Here is a 27,245-nt window from a genome sequence, read left to right on the forward strand (position 1 = left end):
CTTTGGAAGTTTCCATGACTATTAAGGCTTTACTAGCCACCAAAATCCAGGAGGAATCACAGATATAACACTGAGAAGCAGAAGAGAGACAGCATGTTCCTGGCACACTCAAAATTAGCTGTAAGCACAAATACCAAGGTAATTACAACTCAGGCAGAGCCCTGTACTAAACTTCTTGTAGTCCACGAGATACCCCCTGACTTCTTCACTAATTCTGTGGGATTGTTGTGTGAGAGTATATCTTAGAAAACCAATTAAGCATCTGCTGACTGACATCATTATTGATCATTTTTAGTAATGCTTGAGGACTTGTACAGTGCACAAACTCCTCAGCAGATAATCTTCAGTACCAATATAGAAGATGTGAATAAATTTCTAGAGGAGATGGTGATCACTTCCCTATGAAGAGTGGAGATCATTCAATCATAAATTTATATTACATTTTCCATTCCATACCGGCATACAGCAACCCACTATACACTGCTTAGATATTGAGAACACACAGGTAAGTATTTGGTGGAGGTGATAGCGTGATATATGTTATTCTGTGCTTCAAATATCTTAACTTGTTCATGAAAATTAAAAAAGATACTTGTATTTTTCATTGAGAGCTGAGTGGTTTTGTAATTGCAGATTTGGAATCTTCAGAATTCAAATGAGGGAGTGTGATCATGCATATCACTCTCTCTCTCTCTCTCTCTCTCTCTCTCTCTCTCTCTCTCTCTCTCTCTCTTTCTCTCATTCTCTCTCTGTGTGTGTGAAGTGTGCTTTTCACACATCTGCTTAAGTTTTAAAATCTCTCTCATCATCTCCAACTGATGCTGTGAACCATTGTCTTCAGGTCCTTCATGGCTTTTGTATGGATTTGTGGAACCTGATATCATCTGTCTGCTGACTGTAAACAGAACTACATCCCTGACTGCAAAAAAAAATCACAGGTTGTACATGTTACTAACACCTGTTGGAATTGATTATCAAAGATACCCATCAGGACAGGCAGAATCACATGCATGACACTAATACTAAAAATATGGAATAACTATATATAAATATAACATGGGTCCTTTTAGGGATCCTGGCCACAGAAAAGTATTTGTACTGAACACTAAGCTTCCATGGCCACCCTGTGTACACCATTGAGTTGAAGAGAAGATTTGATTGGGTTCATTTAGATGCAAGAAACTTTAATGACATAAACAAATCTGAAAGTCTGTGTCTTAGACTATAGTAATGTAATTCTTTGTTAGTAACTTTGAATCTAGTATTGTGCGAAGGGACATATGCACACAGAGAGTAGGATGGAAGGTATGGACAGATGGACAAACAGGAATAGGGAAAGAGAGAGATACATGGTAGATAACCTTTAGAAAATTCCTGTCATATTACCAGACCACTCCTTACACAGGGTGAGAACATCATCTCTCATCTTCCTTGTTATAGTCCTGACTGAAATTATCCTCATTAATACAACAATAAAGATGCCACCATCACTCTACCCAGACTAAGATTTCATAACTAAGACTTTGATGGAGCCGTGAGACAGAAGATAAGCTCTTAAAAGAAAAACAGTCACCTGTGCCTGAAAGGGAAGTGTCGGTATGTGTTTAAGATTTGCTGTTTTCTTTCTTTCATCTTAAGTTTTAGGGAGAGTATATGGAACCAAGGGAGTCTGCCACTATAGTTCTAACATGTATGTTTGCTTTTAAAAGAAAAATAACATTTATGTATAGGTCAAGAAAGCCCATTCAGTTCTCCATGTTAAAGAAAAGGGCTTGCATAACCACACGGGTGGTTAATGGTTATTCATTGGGGGTGGAGGCATACAGAGAAAGACAGAATCCAGGGAGGGATTTGAACATGTCAGTGTAAGAGTTCACCATTATGTTGATTTGAAACCAGGTTTAGTCAGTGAGGTACTGTTTTCTTTCCACTATCAATGTTACTCTTAGCTTTTCTGAAAAATCTTCACAAAAAAAATTAAATCAAACATCCCTCCCATGGGTGTGTATAATTTGATCCTTGTATGAGGCCTGTGGCACTGATGTCAGTCATTTCTTCTCCTCTCCAGACTCCTGTGATCAGCAGAAATCCAGTATATTCCACAAAGGTAGATTTCTGCACAAAATTATGATTAGAGTGAGTCAAGTCCACAATTTCAAGACTCCCAGAACAGTTTTACAAAAAAACCTTACAATTCAAAATTCTTCTCCTCTGCCAGCTGTCCCCATCTTCATTTCAGCATTTGCCTCCCACGTCTCCCCCAGTCTTTCCCTTCTACTCAGTTTGATTCTCTGGTATATTTCCATTACATGACTTCATTTCCTCTGTGATCCTTAATTTATCTTTCAATACTGTGTCACCTTTCTGTTTGATAAAGTGTATAATTTACACCCTGAACATTGCTGGTGATAATGAAGGAACATGGCTGTATCTGAGTACTCTGAACTGCTATACCAGGTCTTGTAGGGTGTGAAACATCCCTTGATTGCATGGTGCATTACCATGAAACTGGAGAATTCATAATATCTTAATTGAGGAAAAGATAACAGTGCTCTGAACAAATTTTACACTTTTCAATTTCATGTTCTGCACTGTTTTAATAAAAAATGATATTTTGATGTTATTCTTTCTGTATTTGATATAGAAATGCCAGAGTTTCCTATTTATACTACTTCACTGAAGATAAATAGAAATACAGATTTCTTTAAAAATTATAAGGAGCATATATGAATTATTCAAATAAAACACTAAAGTCAACAAAGTCATGACCCAACGTGTCCAGGAAATTTGTGACATCATGAAAAGACCAAACCTAAGAATAATAAGGATAGAAGGAAAAGAATACCAACTCAAAGGCTCAGAAAGTATATTCAACAAAATCATAGGAGAAAACTTTCCCAACCTAAAGAAGGAAATGCCTATAAAGAAACAAGAAGGTTACAGAACACCAAATAGACTGGATCCAAAAAAAAATTCCACTTGCCACATAATCAAACCACTAAACATACAGAAAAAAGAAAAAATATTAAGAGCTGAAAAGGAAAAAGGCCAAGTAACACATAAAGGCAGACCCATAAGAACAACACCTGACTTCTCAATGGAGATTCTGAAAGCCAGAAGGTCCTGGAAAAATGTTATACAGACACTAAGAGACTACGGATTCCAACCCATACTATTATATCCAGCAAAACTAGCAATCAACGTAGACAGAATAAACAAAATATTCCATGATAAAAGCAGATTTAAACAATATCTTTCTACAAATCTAGCCCTACAGGAAGCAATAGAAGGAAAAATCCAACCTAAGGAAGTTAGATACAGCCATGAAAACACAGGCAATAGATAGTCCCACACCAACAAATACCAAAGAATGGAAACATACAACACAACCAACAAAAAAATAACAGAATTTAACAATAACTGGTTATTAATATCCATTAATATCAATGGTCTCAACTCAACTATAAAAAGACACAGGCTAACAGAATGGATATGAAAACAAGATCCATCCTTCTGCTGCATACAAGAAACACACCTCGGCCCCCAGCTCCCATCTTGCCCAGGACTTCCCTTCTGAAGCACAGCTCCCATCTTGCCGTGGATTTCCCATCTGGAGGAGAGAGAGAGAGAGAGAGAGAGAGAGAGAGAGAGAGAGAGAGAGGAGAGCACCCATGCTCCCCCGGACTTCCCTTCTGAACAAGAGCTTCCATCCTGCCCCGGACTTCCAATTTGGACAAGAGAGCTCCCATCTGGACAAGAGAGAGAGACTTCCTGAATCTGTCAGCTCTGAACCAAGTGTGCGGATAAGGCCAGGAACGAACCACAAGGAGATGGGCAGACGTCAAGGCAGAAACACATACAACAAAATGAATAGTAATACACCATCACCAGGCCCTAGCCCTCCTCCAACACCTAGACCTGAACATCAGAAATTGGAAGAAGCAGAAGAAAATAGCCTTATGAATGTCATCATGAAGAAGCTAGAGGCTCGTGTAGAGGAAAAGACAAAAAAGTGTGAAGAACGCTGTAAACAACTAGAGGAAAGGGCAAACAAATTAGAAGAAATCAATAAAGTCCTGGAAGAGAACAATAAAATACTGAAAGAAAATCAAGAAAAATCAATGAAACAAATGAAGGAAACAGTCCAAGACCTGAAAAAGGAAATAGAAAAAATGAAGAAGACACAAACAGAGGGAATGCTGGAAATAGAAAATCTGAGAAAACGATTGGGAACTTCAGATGCAAGTATAATCAACAGAATGCAAGAGATGGAAGAGAGGATCTCTAGCGTTGAAGATACAATAGAAGAAATAGATTCATCAGTCAAAGAAAACACTAAAGTCAACAAAGTCATGAACCAAAATGTCCAAGAAATTTGGGACACCATGAAAAGACCAAACCTACGAATAATAGGGGTAGAAGAAGGAGAAGAATACCAACTCAAGGGCACAGAAAATATATTCAACAAGATCATAGAAGAAAACTTTCCCAACTTAAAGAAGGAAATGCCTATGAAGATACAGGAAGCCTATAGAACACCAAACAGACTAGACCCCCAGAAAAAGTCCCCTCGCCACATAATAATTAAACAATTAAACGTACAGAATAAAGAAAGAATATTAAGAGCAGCAAAGGAAAAAGGCCAAGTGACATATAAAGGCAAACCTATCAGAATAACACCCGATTTCTCAATGGAGACTTTGAAAGCCAGAAGGTCCTGGACAGATGTAATGCAGACATTAAGAGACCATGGATGTCAGCCTAGACTAATATACCCAGCAAAACTTTCAATCGTCATAGATGGAGTGAACAAGACATTCCATGACAAAGCCAGATTTAAACAATATTTATCCACAAACCCAGCCCTACAGAAAGCACTAGAAGGAAAATTCCAACCTAAGGAAGTCAGATACAACCTCGAAAACACAGGCAATAGATAAAGCCACAGCAGTAGACCCCAACGAAGAAAAGTACACACACATCACCACCAAAAAATAACAGGAATGAACAATCACTGGACATTAATATCCCTCAATATCAATGGACTTAATTCACCTATAAAAAGACATAGGCTTACAGAATGGATACGAAAGCAGGACCCATCTTTCTGCTGCATACAAGAAACACATCTCAAATTCAAAGATAGACACTACCTAAAAATAAAAGGCTGGGAAAAGACTTTCCAATCAAACGGTCTTAAGAAACAAGCGGGTGTAGCCATCCTGATATCCAGCAAAATAGACTTCAAACTAAAATCAATCAAAAGAGATCAAGAAGGGCATTACATACTCATCACAGGAAAGATCCACCAAGATGAAGTCTCAATTCTGAACATTTATGCCCCAAACACAAGGGCACCCACATATGTAAAAGAAACATTATTAAAGCTTAAATCACATATAAAACCCCACACATTAATAGTGGGAGACCTCAACACCCCACTTTCACCACTGGACAGATCCCCCAAATCGAAACTTAACAGAGAAATAAAGGACTTAATTGATGTCATGACTCAAATGGACTTAATCGACATCTACAGAACATTCCATCCTAACAAAAAAGAATATACCTTCTTCTCAGCACCCCATGGAACCTTCTCTAAAATCGACCACATACTTGGTCACAAAGCAAATCTAAACAGATACAAAACAATTAGAATAACCTCCTGTGTTCTATCAGACCACCATGGTCTAAAGTTGGATTTCAACAACAACAAAAACTACAGAAAACCTACAATCTCATGGAAACTGAACAATACCCACCTGAATCACCAATGGGTTAAGGAAGAAATAAAGAAAGAAATTAAAGACTTCCTAGAGATCAACGAAAATGAAGACACCACATATCCAAACCTATGGGACACTATGAAAGCAGTACTAAGAGGGAAATTCATAGCACTAAACGCCCACGTAAATAAGCTGGAGAAATCTCACACTAGTGACTTAACAGCACACCTGAAAGTTCTAGAACAGGAAGAAGCAAAGTCTCCCAGGAAAAATAGATGCCAGGAAATTATCAAAGTGAGAGCTGAAATCAATAAAATAGAAACAAAGAGAACAATACAAAAAATTAATGAAACAAAGAGTTGGTTCTTTGAGAAAATCAACAAGATAGACAAGCCCTTATCCAAACTAACCAAAAGACAGAGAGAGAGCATCCAAATCAACAAAATCAGAAATGAAAAGGGGGACATAACAACAGACATTGAGGAAATCCAGAGAATCATCAGGTCATACTTCAAAAACCTCTATTCCACAAAACTGGAAAACCTAAAAGAAATGGATAATTTTCTGGATAGGTACCACATACCTAAATTAAATCAAGACCAGATAAACTATTTAAATAGTCCAATAACCCCTAACGAAATAGAAACAGTCATTAAAAGTCTCCCAACCAAAAAAAGCCCAGGACCAGATGGTTTCAGTGCAGAATTCTACCAGATCTTCAAAGAAGAGTTAATACCAATACTCTCTAAATTGTTCCATACAATAGAAACAGAAGGAACATTACCAAACTCCTTCTATGAGGCTACAATTTACCCTGATTCCCAAACCAAACAAGGATACAACAAAGAAAGAGAACTACAGACCGATCTCCCTCATGAACATTGATGCAAAAATACTCAATAAAATACTGGCAAACAGACTCCAAGAACACATCAAAACAATTATCCACCATGATCAAGTAGGATTCATTCCAGGGATGCAAGGATGGTTCAACATACGAAAGTCTGTCAATGTGATACACCATATAAACAAACTCAAAGAAAAAAACCACATGATCATCTCACTAGATGCTGAAAAGGCATTTGACAAAATCCAACACCCCTTCATGATAAAGGTCTTGGAGCGATCAGGAATACAGGGAACATACCTAAACATAATAAAGGCAATTTACAGCAAGCCAACAGCCAACATCAAATTAAATGGAGAGAAACTCAAAGCAATTCCACTAAAATCAGGAACGAGGCAAGGCTGTCCGCTCTCCCCATACTTATTCAATATAGTACTTGAAGTTCTAGCCAGAGCAATAAGACAACATAAGGAGATTAAGGGGATACAAATTGGAAAGGAAGAAGTCAAGCTTTCCCTATTTGCAGATGACATGATAGTATACTTGAGCAACCCCAAAGATTCCACCAAGGAACTGATACAGCTTATAAACACCTTCAGCAACATAGCAGGATACAAGATCAACTCCAAAAAATCAGTAGCCCTCCTATATACAATGGACAAAAAAGCGGAGAAGGAAATCAGAGATACATCACCCTTTACTATAGCCACAAATGACATAAAATACCTTGGGGTAATACTAACCAAGCAAGTGAAGGACCTATATGACAAGAACTTTAAGTCCCTGAAAAAAGAAATTGAAGAAGATGTCAGAAAATGGAAAGATCTCCCATGCTCATGGATAGGCAGAACTAACATAGTAAAAATGGCAATCTTACCAAAAGCAATCTACAGATTCAATGCAATCCCCATCAAAATACCAACACAATTCTTCACAGACCTGGAAAGAATAATACTCAACTTCATATGGAAAAACAAAAAACCCAGGATAGCCAAAAGAATCCTGTACAATAAAACAACCTCTGGAGGCATCACGATCCCTGACTTCAAGCTGTACTATAGAGCTACAGTAATAAAAACAGCTTGGTACTGGCATAAAAACCGACATGTGGACCAATGGAATCGAATTGAAGACCCTGATATTAATCCGCACACCTATGAACAAATAATTTTTGACAAAGAAGCCAAAAGTGCACAATGGAAAAAAGAAAGCATCTTCAACAAATGGTGCTGGCAAAACTGGATATCAACATGTAGAAGGCTGCAAATAGATCCATATCTATCACCGTGCACAAAACTTAAGTCCAAGTGGATCAAGGACCTCAACATAAATCCAGCTACTCTGAACCTGCTAGAAGAGAAAATAGGAAGTAGTCTTGAACACATTGGCATAGGAGACCACTTTCTAAATAGAACACCAGTAGCACAGACACTGAGAGAAACAATCAATCAGTGGGACCTCTTGAAACTGAGAAGCTTTTGTAGGGCAAAGGAAACGGTCAACAAAGCAAAGCGACAGCCTACAGAATGGGAAAAGATCTTCACCAATCCCACATCTGACAGAGGACTGATATCCAGAATATATAAGGAACTCAAGAAATTAGACATCAAAATGCCCAACAGTCCAATTAAGAAATGGGCTATAGAACTAAACAGAGAATTCTCAACAGAGGAAACTCAAATGGCTGAAAGACATTTAAGGAATTGCTCAACATCCCTAATCATCAGGGAAATGCAAATCAAAACAACTCTGAGATACCACCTTACGCCTGTCAGAATGGCTAAGATCAAAAACACTGAAGACACCTTATGCTGGAGAGGATGTGGAGCTAGGGGAACTCTCCTCCACTGCTGGTGGGAATGCAAGCTTGTACAACCACTTTGGAAATCAATATGGCGATTTCTTAGAAAATTGGGAATCCATCTCCCCCAAGATCCAGCTATACCACTCTTGGGCATATACCCAAGGAATGCTCAACCACACCACAAGAGCACTTGTTCAGCTATGTTCATATCAGCGTTGTTTGTAATAGCCAGAACATGGAAACAACCTAGATGCCCTTCAACTGAAGAATGGATAAACAAAATGTGGTACATATACACAATGGAATACTACTCAGCAGAGAAAAACAATGACATCATGAGGTTTGCAGACAAATGGATGGATCTAGAAAAAATCATCCTGAGTGAGGTATCCCAGACTCAGAAAGACAAACATGGTATGTACTCACTCATAACAGGATACTAGATGTGGAACAAGGATGACTGGACTGCTACTCACATCACCAGGCAGGCTACCTGGAAAACAGGACCCCAAGAAAGACACAGGGATCGCCCAACGACAGAGAAATGGAATGAGATCTACATGAACAGCCTGGACAGGAGTGGGGGTAGTGAAGGGCGAGGGTCGAGGGAAAGAGAGCTTGGGTGAGTGGGAGATCCCAGCTGGATCAAAAACATAGAGGGAGAACAAGGAATAGGAGACCATGGTAAATGAAGACCACATGAGAATAGGAAGAAACAAAGTGCTAGAGAGGCCCACAGAAATCCACAAAGATACCCCCACAACAGACTGCTGGCAATGGTCGAGCGACAATCCGAACTGACCTACTCTGGTGATGGGATGGCCAAACACCCTAATTGTCGTGCTAGAAACCTCATCCAACTACTGATGGACCTGGAGGCAGAGATCCATGACTAGGCCCCAGGTGGATCTCTGGGAGTCCAATTAGCGAGAATGAGGAGGGTTTATATGAGCGAGAATTGTTGAGACCAAGGTCGGATAAAGCACAGAGACAAATAGCCAAACAAACGGAAACACATGAAATATGAACCAATGGCTGAGGGGTCACCAACTGGATCAGGCCCTCTGAGTGGGTGAGACAGTTGATTGGCCTGATCTGTTTGGGAGGCATCCAGGCAGTGGGACCGGGTCCTGTGCTCATTGCATGAGTTGGCTGTTTGAAACCTGGGGCCTATGCAGGGTCCCTTGGCTCAGCATGGGAGGAGGGGACTGGACCTACCTGGACTGAGTCCACCAGGTTGATCTCAGTCTGTGGGGAAGGCTTTGCCCTGGAGGAGATTGGAGTGGGGGGCGGGCTGGGGGGAAGGTGAGGGGGGCGGGAGGGGGGAGAACAGGGGAATCTGTGGCTGATATGTAGAACTGAATTGTATTGCAAAATAAAAATTAAAAAAAAAAAAAAAAAAAAAAAAAAAAAGAAACACACCTCAACTTCTAAGACAGACACCACCTCAGACTAAAAGGCTGGGAAAAGACCTTCCAATCAAATGGATTTAAGAAGCAAGCTGGTGTAGCTAACCTAATATCTAATAAAATAGTCTTCAAACTAAAGTCAATCAAAAGAGATTGGAAAGGACATTACACATTTATTACAGGGAAAAATCCAACAAGATGAAGTCTCAATTCTGAACATTTATGCCCCAAATACAAGGGCACCCACATTTGTAAAAGAAACATTACTAAAGCTTAAATAGCACATCAAGCCCCACACACTATATAAAATTTCATAAGTCTTTCTAAATGTTTGTTTCTGCTCTTCTCTAAAGACACTTAACACAAATGGTCCTAGTTCAATTAAAAATTAAAACTAGCTTTGGAGTTGGAGAATGGCTTTCTCTTTTTCTAAACCCAAGCATGTTTATTAAAAGGAAAATGCAAAATGTATGTATCATGTCACAAGAGCCATTTGATATGTGACAGAAGAAGCCAAAATTAATGGACTATTCTATTGCCACTAATCTCAGTTCTTTGGTTCTATTTTGGTTCTTAAATGGTATGAATTTTATATCAATATTTATAAGATTAACATATATATATTTAACTTTTTGTTATAATATTAATAGTCATATAGAGCACTAACTAATTATAGAAAAGAGTCTTCATTTAGCTGCCTATACATGCTTTTGCACTAGAGAGTCTATCAGTTTTTTTGCAGGAAATCAAGACCACACTTAACAGCAAATTTGAGATCTCAAAAATGATGATGGGACTCCACAATGATGAATACACATGGACAATAATAATACCACTAAGCTGACAAATATCACCCAAAGATCATATTTGGAGTACAAATGGCTCAGGACAATTTTGAGATGTCTAGCTGAGATGATTCAGCCTCATAGACTATTCGAGTGAAGACTTGAGATAAGTCCTGCACTTTTGTATTATACAGAGACTGGACAACAAATGATACAGCTACCTCTACAAGGATTTGACAATTAACCCCAAATTTTTCTTTTCAGGATCTCCTAAAGATGCTTTCACCCACAAACAGCAGGAAATAATTTTAAGAACATGACGTCCACAATCCCAAGAGGTATGGCAAGTGGGTTTTGGTCTTTCAATGGGTTTTGGATAATTGTCATTGTCTAGGATGGGTGGTTACAGTTTTTTGTTAATGGTCAATAAAAGACTAAATGAAAGAGATTAGATTTAAGGTTCTTGTTTGAAAAAAATAAAAATGAGGATATAGAAAAGAAGTAGATTATTGAATCTACTCTGAAAAGAAAAAAAGAGAGGCTATAGATATGATATAAATACAAAGGTAAATTATTGAATCTACTTTTTTTTTTTTTTTTTGGTTTTTCGAGACAGGGTTTCTCTGTGTAGCTTTGCGCCTTTCCTGGAACTCACTTGGTAGCCCAGGCTGGCCTCGAACTCACAGAGATCTGCCTGGCTCTGCCTCCCGAGTGCTGGGATTAAAGGTGTGAATCTGCTTTTAAAAGGCAACTACTGGTTTTAAATATTTTACATTGGATTGGATTTTTGTATATTGTATACAAATTATATATATTGATACAAATTTGAGATTGATTTTGTTAGAAGCTGCTGTACATGTTTCTAATCTTGTTCAAGATATTGTACCTATACAGCTCATTTAACAATGTAATGCAATTTGCTAATCCTTGAAAGTTACTATTACCAACTATTATGATATAAAGAAATGAAGGTAGTCATTACAATTGAACTTGTAGTCATATTAGGTATGTTTTCAAGGTCAACCAGAGATATATTTTAGATAGACAGGTCATCTTCAAACACTTCAGAGATCTACAGAATATAGCATTTAATATATTTTAATAACATAGATTTTTTTCTATGTTATTATAACAGTCATTTTTTATGACTATGAGACACGTCTGCTCCTGGCAGCACCAATCTACTTCAGAGAAGATATGGGCATTGAAGAACCTCCACATGGAGTTAACTTTCATTGTGGCAAAAGTTAGCCACTGGGCAAGAAATTGCCCTTGCATAGACTGCTGACAGTATGCTGTCCAAAATGGACAAGCAGGACAATAAACAAAGGTACTGATCCTTGCCAAACTAGTGTGGTTGCAGCTTTGACAACAGATGTCCTCTGAGGCCAGGACAATATGGCACAATTGCTGAAGTGGATTTACAATCTTAGAAAGGTACAGTGGCCCTTTCTTTGAAGGCAGCTGAACAGGCAGTGGACAGATGGCTTCTAGTGTGCAGTGGAGCAGTAGCTGAAACAGTTATTCTTGAAGGAGTAACTAAGCTGATGGAGTCTAACCTCTCAATGGTAGATTGGAATTTAATAAGTAGATAAAGCCACCCACAAGCTGAGAAGAATGGGATGCAGAGAAGAATGGGATGCCAAGATGAAACCATCCATAAGCCTAGAAGAATAGGCAGCTGAATTCCAAAAACACCAGCAATTTTCAGAATTTAAAATCCTGAATCATGACAGGACATTGGTGAAATTCAGGTTTATCTGGTACATGGAATTCTTGAACCAAATGTGGTGTCAAGCTCTAGGTCTTGTGTAGATCCTACTTCACTAATGAGTCTGTCAGATATGCTAAGCTTGTAGGCCAAAGGTGATGGCCCAATGTTGAAGAGAAACCTCAGGTGACTGTCCAGGAAGCTGGCTGCTTCTGTCATTATTCACATTTTTTTGGAAGTCACTTGGTTGCACTTCCTGTTTTACTAGGTAATATTGTTTCCTCTTTTGGTCTCTGAGGGAGTTGAAGATTAGATAGTTGTAGTTACACTTTTCCTTGTTACAAATTTCAGGAAAGAAACTCATTAAGAGGTGTTAAGTGTATAAATTTGAAAGACATCGTATGATAGTTTTCTGTTGGTAATACAAGATAGGATAGAAAGTGAATTAGGTACATTTTGGACTCACCAAGATAGGATAAACAATGGAATATTTTCTCTGAATTTGTCAAATGTAAATGGACTAGACATTGTTGATGTACTTTTTGCTTGCATATATTGTATATAGTTATTTTACTTATTGTATACAGTTTTTCTTATACTAGTTTTTTAATTTTTTTAAATTAGGCAAAAAAAGGAAAATGTGATATTTTATTTGTGGTATAATAAATAAAGCTCACCTGGAGGTCAGAGGAAAAAGCCAGCCATTTTAAGTAAACAAAAAAAATATGCAATGTTAGCACACGCCTTTAATCCTATCACTTGGGATGCAGGGATCTGTCTGGATCTATGTGAGTTCAAGGCCACACTGGGAATAGAGCCAGGCATGGTGGCACATGCCTTAAATTTCAGCACTAGTTAACCATGAAGGTATGGAGGTCTGTACAGAAAGACAGGAAGTGATAGAGCTGGAAAGGAAGAGGATGTGATGTAGTTGGACAGAGAGCAAATCAGACGGCAGAAGAGCAAGGCATATAGGTCCACACACAAGATAGAAAATATCTTGTTTTTGGAAGCTATGGAGTTGGTGAGGTAAGGTTAGCTGTGACTTTCCCTATTTGCTTGATCGCTCAGGTTTTCACCCCTATATCTGGATCTGATTTTTTTAATTTAATAAACCATTTAGAAATTCGTGTACAGATATGGACCCTGGCTGGTGTAAGCTCACAGACTCAGACATATTCTGCTGCTGCAGCTTAGGTCTAGATAGCCTTCATGGCCCTGAGTAGCAGTGCAGGCCACTTAGATTGGGGTGGCCCCTGCAGTGGCATGTCTCTCTAGTGCCAGTGTGGCACATGAAGAAATATTTCTGATTTAGAGAGGGAAAACCTCATGCTCGAAGCCTAGCCATCTAACAAGAACAATTGAGGTTATGGATTTTAGAGGATAATATGCTACTGCTACTATACTAAAGCATCATGCTTCCCAACCACCTTCTAAACATTTATTCTTCTATGTAGAGGTAACATCCATGCTACCACCACCCTTTTACATGTCCGAGTGATGGGCTGTGGATCAAAAAACAGAGACAAGAGACAGCGGGTCATTCACCTCAGCAGAATGCCAAATGCCATTTATTGAAGGAGGGAGGAGGCCTTAAATACAGGCTTATAGCACAATGAGAGAACCCTGGAGGGCAGAAGTTAGCTACATGTTCTACATTCTTGCATCTAAGCTGTTAACGCCCAATATGCAGGCTACGCAAACAAGGAAACTCCTATAAACATTCAGGAGGGAGAAAATTGGCAGGGGATTAGCATAGGGAGGACATCAAGGTCAAGGTCAGCAAGCAAGGCAACAGCTACCCAAATGGGGGGGGGGCTACACTTCTACCAATAGATAAGTATAGGTATTGGGAGAAATAGTCTTCCCCTGGTAGGAGCCCTCCAATTGCTCATCCAATACAAGTAATCAGCATTGAAGTCTTATACATAGGAGAAACTGTATATGGACTAATAACAAAAGCTTTCTCCCAGAGTCCAAAGAAGATGCGACAACTACTTATTTATGAATAAATCTATGCACACTGTGATCTTTCAGTCCATCCTTTATTGTTCTAAGTAAGCCATAATTCCTCTCTCTGCTGTTTTCTCTTTGTTCTACTTTAGTTCTCTAAAACTACAGCTTCTTTTCAGCTCTCATTCTTCGCTCCTCTCTTGCCTGACAATCCTTATATTTCTAACAGGAGACTTCTTGCAATTCTGAGAAAAGCTTCAAAAACCCTCAAGGTCATAGCACATTTCTAGAATAGACTATAAGGAGCAGAGCCATTACCATGGTAAGCCAAGGTTCCAAGGCCTCAGGACCAGAGGGAGGGGGCACAGTGCCCAGTGCAACAAACTCTGAGAAATTGCTTTTTAGCAATAGACTTGGCAAGTGAAGAACTGACTGGCCTTTCTTTCTTTCTTTGTGTGTGTGTGTGTGTGTGTGTGTGTGTGTGTGTGTGTGTTTTCTTTTTTTTTTCATTTTTCTTTATTAAGAAATTTTCTACTCACTCTACATACCACACACAGATCCCATCTCTTCCCACCCCCCTAGCCCTTCCTCCCAAGCCACCCCACATCCCCCAAATCAAGGTCTCCCATGGGGAGTCAGCAGAGCCCGACACACTGAGCCTAGGCAGGTCCAAGCCCCTCCCCACTGCACCAAGGCTATGCAAGCCATCACACCAATGACACTGGGCTCCTAAAAGCCCTGACAGGCCTTTCTTAGGGTGTTTTGTGTCTGCAACTCTGGTAAGACACCTGTGACTCTGATCTTGTGAGTAACTGCAAAGTTTTAAACTTATGATCTATTTAAAAAGGCCTTTAATCTAGTTTGAACTTTCTCTGAGGTAAAAATGAGCTAAATACATGCAGTATTTTAGACTGAGGAGAGATTATTATTTTCTGTGTTTGAGCAAAAGGAACAAAGCAGGCTTGAAGTGTTTAGAGTCTCATGGGACTGTGGATCTGGCTATGAAGCGTATCCTAGTATATTTTCTACATATCAAAATTATACAGATACATGAAAACTCATGTTCCTGACCACCCACAGATATATGTGCCCAATAGGTTGAGATGTAATCATGAGATTACATATATACATTACATGAAGATGCATGGTAATGGGGAGTTACCATAGCTGTAATTGCACAAGAAATCTACAAGAAACAGCCAATTCATTCAAAAGGTAATACTTCCAACACACCTTGCATGATGGCTTAGTCCTCTACCAGAAGCCTTTGTTCTGACAGGTTGACCTTTTGAACACTAGTTGTCACCTGCTGTTTACTCCCATGGCCCTTTGCTACCAGCAGCTCTCAATAGACTATGTAAAGACCATACATGTTTATATATGTATATTCATGTGTACTTGTATATGTGTGTGTTGTAACAACAAAAAAAGAGAGACTACAAATTTGAGAAAGATTGAAGGGTGTCCAAGTGAAGGGGCAGAGGGAGGAAAGAGAAATTGGAAATTGTGTAACTTGTTACATTTCAAAAGTAAAAAATATTTTTGGCCGGGCGGTGGTGGCGCACACCTTTAATCCCAGCACTCGGGAGGCAGAGCCAGGCGGATCTCTGTGAATTCGAGGCCAGCCTGGGCTACCAAGTGAGTCCCAGGAAAGGCGCAAAAGCTACACAGAGAAACCCTGTCTCGAAAAACCAAATATATATATATATATATATATATATATATATATATATATATATATATATTTAAATTTAAAAATCTCATTTTGTGACTTGGTCCATATTTTTTCATTTTTCCTAGAATATTTTCAAGGCATCATTATGTGTTTAATTTTTATTGTATTATACTAAGTGTTCTGGTGATCTCCTACTTCATTAGATATTCTCCTCAGATCTGACTTTGTTCCTCGGCTGAGTACTCTAAAGTGGAGGTAGATTAGTCTATCTCTTAACCTTCATCAAAGAAGGTTCTTTTTGCACCCTATGGTGATTAACACTCAGGCCTACATTCATTCCAAGTGCTGAGAATAAGAGACTGGAGGATCCAGCTGACAATGGGACATCTATACCACACTTTTTCCTCCCAAGACTCAAGGATTATCATGGAAGAAAAGGCAGAAAGTTTGTAAAAACCAGTGGTGAAATAAAATTCCAAGGAAACAGATTTTGTCTGGACCGAACAGGGCACTTGCACATGTGAATTCACATGTTAGGACAGTATGTTCAAAATCTTCACAAAATCAAGCTAGACAAGATCCCAGCACAGTGGAGGTGGTCAATAAGTCCCACTTTTGGCTGAAGAGGTATTGGCCACAGATGGCTTCTGGGAAAGGAAGTGTCAGATTTCATAAAGGAGTTGACCCTTAAGAATCTACGCAGCTGGCGGCGGTGGTGGCGCACACCTTTAATCCCAGCACTCGGGAGGCAGAGGCAGGCGGATCTCTGTGAGTTCGAGGCCAGCCTGCTCTCCAAAGCGAGTTCCAGGAAAGGCACAAAGCTACGCAGAGAAACCCTGTATTGAAAAAAAAAAATCTACCCATGCTTTCAGAGATGCCACTACACTGGGCACATACTAACATCATTACATATATTTAGTTTTTTGTTTCCTTTTTTAGGGAACACATGAGATTTAGAAGGAAAACTGGTGCAAGGATAAGAGATAGGAAAGGAGATAATGGGTGGACACCTAGACTAAAACATACATGGCATGTATATAATACTAAAAGAAACATTTATATAGTAAATACTCTAAATCTTAAAAAAAAATCTAAGTTGATTTGTGTTGGAAGAAGACAGAGAAGCCTGGATCTAATGGGACCCAGAGACCTCTATAACTTTCTCATGAATCAGACCTCAAACTTTCTAGCACCTTCCCTATGATCCCTGTAAGGTTTCAGGGATGATGAAAACTCAGTGCTTCTTCAAAACACCTTGTGTCTTTGGAGAGATTCAGCAAAAGAGTCTTAAGTGTCTTTGTTAATTAACAAGTGAAATTTTTTTTTATAAATGATCTGCTCTCTTAAACCCATCCACTGTCATTCCCATTGTAGGTGATATGAAAATTGCAGTTCTAGAGGGAGCTGAGGTCACAGAATCCTAGACTTCTACCTCAGGCTTGAAGTGACTCCCTTATATTATTGCGTGTAAATCTGCCCAATGAATCCAACATTGTGCAGTGGCCAAAAGCCAGGGGAGTACTTCATATTTTAACCTGAGCATTAGATCCAGCAAAGAAGAGAAGCATGAGTAAGTGCTCATGTTCAGCGATGGGAATGAGGAGGAGAAACAGATCTGTGGAACAAACAGAGAAATCAGAAGAATAATTCTATAGCTAAGAGGTGAGCCAAAAATAGGCACACCAAACCTTGTGCCAGTCCCTGTTGGTTATTACCGTAATATAAATCTCTGACTGAGGGTCACTGTGGGTACCAACAGTGTAATGCAATACATTTGTAAAAATGTGGAAAGATTGTGGAAATATGTCAATTTGATAATTTATCTTATGTTAAATGACATGTAGACTATCTTTGCAGCATGATTGTTATAGCTGAACTTAGCATAGTTTTATGCCCATAGAAAACTTTCAAATTGGAATGTAAAAATTGTACAATCTTGGAAGCAGTAGCATTTGAATCTGATTCTGGACTAAAAGATGTTTTAATGTAACGCTGCATTTAGAAGTTATAGAGTCAGTAACTGAGTGTATTGAATGACCAGTCTGTTTGGAATGACTGGTGTGAAATCTCCCTCTTGAACTTTGGAAGGTAACACTGAAGGCAAATTGTAGAATGAATATCAGCAATGACAGCCAGAAACAAATTTGTCTTGGGTTATCTCCCCTGGCTGAATCTTATTCTAGTATTAAGCACAAAGTTCTGACATGTCTTCTCTCACTGTCTTATCCTTTCTATGCACACTTAGCTTTTTTCTTTCAGATTAGACAATGTTTAAGGTCTCATATTCTTCAGATTCCTTGTTATGTATCTTTCATGAAGCTTTTCTAATTGATTGTGTTATAAATTTTATTATAATAGATAAATTAACATATAAAGTAGCAAGTATATTCACAATTTTAAGAAAACATTTTAGCAATGTAATTTTCTTCTCATGTTATTTCAGCACATATTAGTATCTCATGTTGCATTTTACACAGAGTAATGGTGTTAGTTATTCATCTGTAGTTACCACTCTAGCCATTACCAATCATTGTAAACAATGCATATTTCCAGTGACATCATAAATATCAGGTACATCTTGTACTTGTGAAATCAAACTGTGAGCTAGAACAACTGTCACCACAAACCATGGCTAGAACACTGCACTTTATTAAATTCCGAAAAGCCTTATTTGCACTTAGCATTTGTCTAGGAAATGAACATTTATTTCAAAATGAAAACTTTTAAAAAATATATCTACTTTTATTTCATGTGTATGAAAATTTGGCTTGCACATATATATGTGCACTATGAGACTACATAATTTCAGAGGCCAGAAGAATTTGTCATAATGCTATGGAACTTGGCTTAGAGTCAGTTGTTGCCAGTGTCTTGGTGCTGGAAGGCAAACCAAGGTCCACTGCAATATCATCAAGTTTTTTCTGTGACTAAGCCATCTGTCCACTATCCCAAAATAAAACATCTTACCACAAAAAGCATGAAATATCAACAACATAAAAAAAACATGTAAAGTGGGGAACACAAACTACAGAAATAATACAGTGTTTTTGAAAATGTATCTCAGGACTTTGTGATCATGGTCTCAGGTGACTGCTATGTTCTAGATCTTCCAGTATACACCCTGACACAAAGAGCTTTTAAATTTAAAATAGTCATGTGCCCTTTCTGTTTCTAAGTTCAGGTCTTAACAGTTGAGCTAAAGTTACTGTCCACATCACACAGTTATAAAACTCAGAGAATGTGTCAAACTAACAGGAGTGCATTGACACATAAATGTTATCACTGTTGGCTATTTATACACTTAATTAATAAAAATTACACCCACCATTTCTCATAATGTTTAGGATGTTAGAAGGAAGAGTACAGATGAAGCAGTAGAAAACAACCACGAAGTCTAACATTTGATCCATAGAAACTTATATTTCTAAGATTGAGTATGGAGATGGGGTCTTTATCATTGTCCAGTATATGAAATTATAAAAATTATGGCATATTTTCTATCTGAACTGCCTACATTGTGGAGTCTTCTGTACTATGAAGGAAGGCATCTCTCTTACTCTGGCTCATGGAATCACTGAAAATGTTCTGATGTGAACAGTGTGAGAACTTTGGGAGCAGAGAAATTGAGGAATGCAACTTACCACCTCTCCTTGAGAGAAAATGCACACATATGAGTCAATATAAGATAAGTCTCTGACTGACAGGCTTTTATGCAATACTAGAGAAATGCTCTCATTTCTGACTGATATGTCAGTGAGTATAAGGAACTGAAAGATAATACAAGATAGTCAGGCATGATTTAGGGAATTGAACACCTAAGATGTGCTTTTGTTGTCCAGATCCCTTAGTGAAATAGGACTATGTTCACTGTTAAGGGAAAATTAAAATCAGTAGGACTTTAGCACTGGTATTGGTCTTTAGGTCTGTGTTGATCCCTAACATGAAATATGATCAGGTAAGAAAGGCTGTAGGATTTGAATGATACATATTAATGTACATTCAATAAAATTAAATCTTTTTAAAAATTGTATTTGCCAATATACATTTAACTCTTAATACTTAAAATGAAGTGAATATTTACAAGTGATAATATTGGATTTCTGTGCATGTGACCTGTGTAACCACAATACAACTTTGTGTGTTGATGCTATTGCTGTGAAGAAAAACACCATTTCCAGAATTGCGCAGACTGACCTCACAGATCTGAACACAGGGTCAACCACCTAACTGTGTTGGATGGTGTTCACTGTTTCTTTTCTTTAACTTTTTTTCTTTCTTCATTACACTGAATGCAGATGGATACCCATACTCAAATCAAAATCAGGTGGTATATATTCTTCTTAGTCATTGTCATCCAAGGAGTCTCAAAGGCCAGAGAGCTCTTAAGGTGAAGCATCTTGCCAATATTTTGAATTTTTTACCATCCTCACTGATGTTTCCAGATTGATCCACTGGTATAATCTTTATGGGAATATGCCTGGCCTCTCAGTAAGAAAAAAACTTCAAGTAGGTAGAATTTTAAAATGTTCCTGGGATGCTGTGTTTTCACTCATGCCCTGTTGGACAGGGTATATCTTAAATGATTTCATATTTCCTATGTATATTATTGTCAGATGAAGCAGCAAATATATAAATTAAAGAACATGATTTTGATAGTGTTCTAAGGAACATTTCCATGGTCTCACTCCTCTGGTAGTATCAGCATTCACAAACATTGAATGACGTTTGCAAGAATCATGGTTGACCCATGATTCTCTGAGTTTGAGGTACAGAACAGACACAAGCGCCATACAACCAACAACCTTAACCAAAACTCTTGTCTTTCCTTCATTTCTTCCTTTCTTTCTTCCTTTTTCCTTCATTCTTTTTCCTTTTGTTCTTTCTTGCTTGCTTTCTTTGTTTGCTTCCTTTCTTCCTTTTCCTTTCCTTCTTTCCTTCTTTTCTCTTTCTCTCTTTTCTCTTTCTCTCTCCCTTTCTTTCTCTTTTTTCTTTCTGTCTTTCTTTCTTTCTTATTTATTTATTTCTTGTCATGAGCATTTTCAAATAGTGAAACATCATAACCACACATCTAAAGCATATTTCACAAGTGAAGCAGAACTTAAATCATAGTACAGAGAGTAAAATCAGTTCTGAAATATGATCCAAAACTACTGTTGACTAATTAACCAAAACAGACCTGTGCTGCATTGTAGAAGGAAACAGAGTTATAGGTAAACATTTCAGAGGGCAGACAACACTTTAATTGCCCAGGACTTTTATCAATGGAGTTTATTATACAGTTTGATGTTTCTATTAGTCTATATGATTTTGAGAATTTATTATTGTTTTCTTCAGCATAGGTATGTGGAATTCTATTTTAAAAATAATCTGAAAGTATAAGTAGTAAAAAACACTTAAGAGTAACTCCCTAGATTGTAAGATAGAAGGAAAACTACCAATGTGGAATGCATTTTGTAGTGCTTAGTCATGTTTGTTAGAGCGAGATCATATTCAAGGCAGATATTTTCCATTACTGTTATATATGAAATCCTTTATGAGAAGACTGAGTTTGAGAAATAAAGAGTATCACTATGCATATTTGTAAAATGACAGTGATCCAAGTCCTTGGGGTACAGTGTTGAAGGTGGTGGTTTTGGGGATGACCTATGAATATTTTTTTATCAGTCTTTTGAATTTGCAAGTGTTAGATAGCTATTTTTACTGTACTCAAGATCATATTCTCCTTTGTGCAAAGATCACTTTTCTCACTCTTTGGTTTTTTGTAAGTTTTCTTTCCTTCAGTCATAAGAAATCAATCAATTATTGAAAATATTTTTCTTTCCTTTGTCTGCACAATTTCAGCATCATACCATTTCTGATCCCTGTGGGTCACTCATGCTGGAGTACAGATGGCTTCTTTCATCACTCTTGGTTCTATTCCTCCAGCCTCTTTATAGTAACTGCTGCCTCCAGAGAACTCTGTGATGTTCTTCTTCATTTTCCTCTTCATAGAACCATCCAACCTGTTTTTGTAAAAGATATACTATGTCCTCGTTTATCGTCTCCCAAATGCAGCCTTTATCTTCTGATTTCCAGAATAGTTTCTAGATCTTTTTGATCATGATCACTATAGCGTTTTTGGCATTGAGTTTGGGATTTTATATTTTCCTCCTGGAGTTTCTTAGCCACCTGTATATGATGCTTGAACACATGATTCTATTGAATGTTTGATGCCAAATTGTTCACAAATTCTTTTTCCTGTAGGCTATCAGCTCATGCCCAGAAAAATTTCCATATACTTCCTTCATGCTGTGGAATCATTAATGCACACATTGCTCATGGTCTTTGGTGCATGGTCTCAGCCGAACTCAGTGCACACTCCTCCCATTGCTTAGTAGCAGCCTCCCAAATACCCCAGTAATAATGTTACAGAATTCACTCAGGCTGAAATTGTCAAGTAAAAGTCTATGTTGTGAGTATGCATCATTGATCATGGTGTGCCACTGGGCAATTGTGAGTGTTCTGCAGGATGAAATTCCCATGATTGAAACTGGATGATGTAAAAAGTAAATTTAGTTGTGAGGTTATTCTTGTAAGTGGGATTTCTAGGGCCCATTGAAATTCCTCCTTCAGTGTTAGCATGTCTCTTGGTGTCCCTTTTAAGACTGCCAGTTTGAGACTTAATGAGTGCAGCTTTCCCAACATTTGTAGGAGATGGAGTCTCACAGCACATATTGGTTTCTTGGGTTTTTACAACAATGTTTCCTGAGCCTTGAGTGAACAACTTGCATTGTACATAGATCAACTGGTATTTGACACTACACCAACACTTGTTTTCTGGGTTTTGATCAGTTGAATTAATGCAAGGTTTCCTTTGCTTTTGAAGAGAAGTTTCTTTGTTGAGGTGTAAAAGCTACAACAAGAGATTTCTGAGAACAGGAGAAAACAGACTTCTCAAGGGATCAAGTACTTAACTGGTTTTCCAGTATCAAATGATGAACCCTGCAATCATGTACATACAAATAAAATTAAACACCTCACACATGCATTTATGTAACAACAATTAAATTAAAAGGCCAAAAGCCATGAATATCCGAGGAAGTTTGTGTGTGGGCACTTGGAGAAATGAAAGGACAATGTAAAAACTATATTTTAATTAAAAAAAGACACAGAACTATAGCGCATAAAAATATTTAGATTTGCAACATAAATGAAATTATATAACGTGTTTCTACTCAGAATAATAAAATGTTAAATAGAGTATTGGCAAGATGAAAAAGATTGTGAATACTGTGGGTATAGTAATATTTACTCAACTTAAGCAGTTGCTACCCATTTTCAAATGTTTGTAGTGGGATATTAACAGACATTGCCATGGTAGATGACCCCTAGTTCATCCACAAGCATATCCAAATTTGATTTTTTTTCAGCATTTCTTCCTTCATTCCATATTGAAGTTTATTTTGTTTGGCTTTATTTTTTATTCTTGATGTATTATTAACTTCAAAGTAGCAAGTTTACATGAGACATTATCTTACTATGGATTTTTTATTGGCCCCAAATCTTCCCTTCCAGCATTTTCTCATCCCAGCTTATACTGTCCCTTTTCCATTATTCCATCTTTTACTTCCAAAATACATGTATTTGTTTACCATCCCCATCCCAAACCAGACCCTCCAATGGATGCTTTTCAAATTTCCTGACCTCTACACACACTCACTTTTACGTAAACACACGTTTGTAATCATTAGATGCTATGAAATAACACTTGACACAGTGATATCTGTCTTTGTGAACTTGAAATACATCTGTTAATAGAGGACTTTCTCTTTCTGAAATAACAGTTCCCTAGGGTGTTCTTCAGTGCAGGTGAATGGGGAAGGGGAGACTGTATATATCCGGTAGTTACTAAGGTCTTAGCTCATCCCCCCATTCTGTTTAAACTACTTTAGATCACAAGATTCACTGCCTGTTATTCCCTAGCTGTTGATTGTCCAGCTAACTGTCCCTGCATGGTTGTTGAGTGTGCAAAGTCAACAGTGCCCATCCTGGGGATGCTTGGTCCAGCCTGGTGCTGATTCACAGATGCTACTGCCTGCTTCTACAGGGGTACCTCACCAAATTAGAGAAGTATGTGCAGACACCTTCTCTCACAGGAATAGTGTATGATGTCCTAAGAGTTTCCTCCAACTTCACTGCCCTGGTGGACTGTCTAACCTACTCCCTTCTTCCCTCTCATTTGCACTCTAGACTTGTGAGTGTTACTAGATCATTCCAGACATAGGTTCAATAGAAAGATGAACCATTACCACAGTACCTATCATTTATCAGATATTCTCTTTATCTGTGACACATTTCCTGGCATATTATCTTGTTTTTGTTCTGTTGTACATTCTGTGAGATTTCGTAATACTAAATGTCCCCACCTTTCAAACAACCCTGAACAAGTGTGTGCATATGTATGTGTTGTCTATGTGTTGTGAATTTTCCAAAAAAAAACCTAGCTCTTGATATATTTTAATGAAAGTTGTCGCTTGAAGCACCATTTCTATATGTTTTATGTTCTTAAACTTTTTTTTTCATGTAAGACAGTTGTGAGTTTGAGACCCAAAGACCATTCAGGAAAATCAAAGTCCATATTGAGAGTTAGACCTAAGCAACTGGCTGAAGAGAAGCACTTCTCACAGACTTGCCTCAAATGTTTACAGAGAACTTCAAAATGTAAAGAAGCCAGAATAATTACATCATGGTTGTGAGTTGCAGAGGGTAGTAAAGTAAGCAAGCAGTTTAACAGAATACAAAAATGTACAGTTAGCTGCACATTTCAACTCCCAATTACAAGAATGAAGATGGACCCTTTTCCATTAGAATTGCCATGGAGTGGGTAAGAAAAGGATGAGTTTATGTTATACCAAAGATGGATCAAGTTGAGACAAGATGGAGGAAACTTGTCCCTGTCACAAGACCACAGATATACTCAGAGTGATATTATACATTTCTCATTACTTATGTTTTAATTTACATAATATGTACATTAAAAATACATATATTTAAATTTTGTGGTAATTATTGAAGTTGTCTTCTTTTATAAAAGGACTAGCAAATATCCGTATTTTCTGGAATTATGTTTGTTTTATGGGCCATCACTTTTCATTGTTTCTTACAGTCCAACATCATATTGTCCCAAATGCTGCATTTTATGAAAATTAATGAACATTCTTCTAGCAATACAAGCAGTCTGAGGTATTGAGCAATCCTAGAGTAACAAATATGGAAAGTAACTACTATCAACATTTTGGGATGAGGCCTTTTTGTGTAGTCTAGGCTGGACATCAACTCCTGAGTTTAAAGGATTCTCTATTTAAGCCTCTTAGCAGTAGAGGTTTCTTCTTCCACAATAAATCCGCAAGTATTTGTTTTATTCATTTTGCTAAGACAAATAACTTGTCCACAATCTAAAGGAAATTGTTCCAAATCACATAATGAACTTGTGGAACCTCATAATCAGAATCATTTTCTTGTCACAAACTACAATTGGAATTCTGGGAAATTTCTCTCTTATATTCTACTATCTAGTCCTTCACTATAGAGAATGTACATTAAAGCCCACAGATTTGATTCTCATGAATCTAATGACAGCCAATGTCATGATCATTCTCTCTTCAGGAGTACCACACACAATGACTCGTTTTCTGTTGAGGCAATTACTGAATGATTTTGGATGTAGATTAATTTTATACATTCAAAGAATTGGCCGGAGTATGTCCATTGGAACCTCCTGTCTCTTGAGTGTCTTCCAGGCCATGACCATCAGTCCCAGGGAATCCTTTTGGAAGAATCTCAGAGTCAAAGCTGCCAAGTACATTGGCTGCTTCATTATCCTCCTCTGGTTCTTCTACATGTCGATGCATTTCATTTTCTTTATATATCCAGTTACCAAAAGAAATAACAAAAACATGACAAAAACGCGAGATTTTGGACACTGCTCTATTGTAGTTCACAATGAAATCAGTGACTCACTCTTTGCAGCATTAGTGATGATCCCTGAAGTCTTTTTCTCTTTGCTCATCACCTGGACCAGCGGATCCATGATTGTCATTCTGTACAGACACAAGAAAAGGGTTCAACATATCCACAGCACTCATACTTCCAGCAGAACCTCCCCTGAGTCCAGAGCCACCCAGAACATCCTGACACTGGTGTCTACCTTTCTGTTTTTTTATACATTCTCCTCCATCTTACAAGGCTGCATTGCTCTTTTGTATAATCACAGCTGGTGGCTGTTGAACATCTCTTGCCTTACTTCTCTGTGTTTTCCCTCTTTGGGGCCCTTTGTTTTTATGAATCATTACTTCACTGTGTCCAGATTAAGTTGGTCCTGGATCAGGAATAAACATCGTTCAATTTATTTTAAGTATGTAAGTGATGTTTTATGTGGATTCATGTCTTTACTCACCCATCACCCTCAAAAAGTCAATACAGAAAGATAAGTAAGTAGCAGCAAGTTTTTTTTAAGAATCATGGGAGTTTTTTCAGCTGGATAAATTAGCAGTCAACATGAACTGATCATCTTGTGTGTGACCCATTATACTCTTCAACTTACAGAGTCTTCCTCTTTCCCATGTGATATGCAAATGAGCTAGCTAACTCACTGCCAATGTAGTTACCTTTCTTGCGGTTTTCATCCTTTCAGGCATCTAGGATGCCTGGTGCTTTCATAGCAACTTTGAAGGTCCTTCCTCTCAAGCTTCAAGGAAGACTGAATCCATGGATGGCCATGAACTTGTGTTTCAGAATGCTCTGCTCCAGTCACAACTGCTTCAACCTGCACCAATAGCAAAACATTTTCATAAGTACCTTTCCAAATACCATGCTTGAAGCCAATAATGAGAAATTCTTATTGAGCTGATCTAATCCCTTAGTAGCACTGCTTAAAAAAGTCTGGGAAGAAGAGCACCTTCCCTAGAAACTTAGAAATTAAAACATATGTCATTTGTATCCTTTGTACCTTGTATAAAAATTAATTTGAAATAAAGATATTGAATGTTGTTTGTTTTCTGTTGAGAAAATGTTGCATTCATGGTCCTCAGGAGACTGCTCTGTAATTTTTTTTCTTTTGCTGTGTAATTAACTGATTTTTCAGTTACTTGGATATCCTAGCTACATCAAAAGATTTTTGAAGATGTCTATCTTTTTTTTTTACTGATTTGAGTAGTATTGGTGTTAGTTCTTAGAATACCAGGCAGAAGTCTTCTGTGGATCCATTGGAATATTACTTCTTTTTAGTTGAAACTTTTTTTTATTTTGCAATACAATTCAGTTCTACATATCAGGCATGGATTCCCTTGTTCTCCCC

The 27,245-nt window shown here is 37.9% G+C and overlaps 1 protein-coding gene across 6 annotated transcripts; it reads left to right on the forward strand.

The window, feature by feature from the left end:
• On the forward strand, positions 1-26,938 carry LOC131926087 (vomeronasal type-1 receptor 4-like). Of its 6 annotated transcripts, XM_059281402.1 has the most exons (7): positions 1-138; positions 296-505; positions 842-938; positions 2,069-2,107; positions 10,836-10,909; positions 17,285-17,572; positions 25,056-26,576. In XM_059281402.1, exon 7 carries the CDS (start codon positions 25,372-25,374, stop codon positions 26,377-26,379), a length of 1,008 nt encoding a protein of 335 aa, XP_059137385.1. In that variant the 5' UTR covers positions 1-138; positions 296-505; positions 842-938; positions 2,069-2,107; positions 10,836-10,909; positions 17,285-17,572; positions 25,056-25,371; the 3' UTR covers positions 26,380-26,576. The 6 variants fall into 6 exon arrangements, 5 of the variants coding, with proteins under 5 accessions (XP_059137385.1, XP_059137378.1, XP_059137370.1 ...); XR_009383442.1 differs by lacking the exons at positions 296-505; positions 25,056-26,576 and adding an exon at positions 26,583-26,938; XM_059281395.1 differs by lacking the exon at positions 296-505 and having other exon boundaries at positions 2,069-2,136.
• Positions 26,939-27,245: the final 307 nt, after the last annotated feature.

Source organism: Peromyscus eremicus, chromosome 1 (genome assembly GCF_949786415.1).
Source record: "Peromyscus eremicus chromosome 1, PerEre_H2_v1, whole genome shotgun sequence".
NCBI lineage: Eukaryota > Metazoa > Chordata > Mammalia > Rodentia > Cricetidae > Peromyscus > Peromyscus eremicus.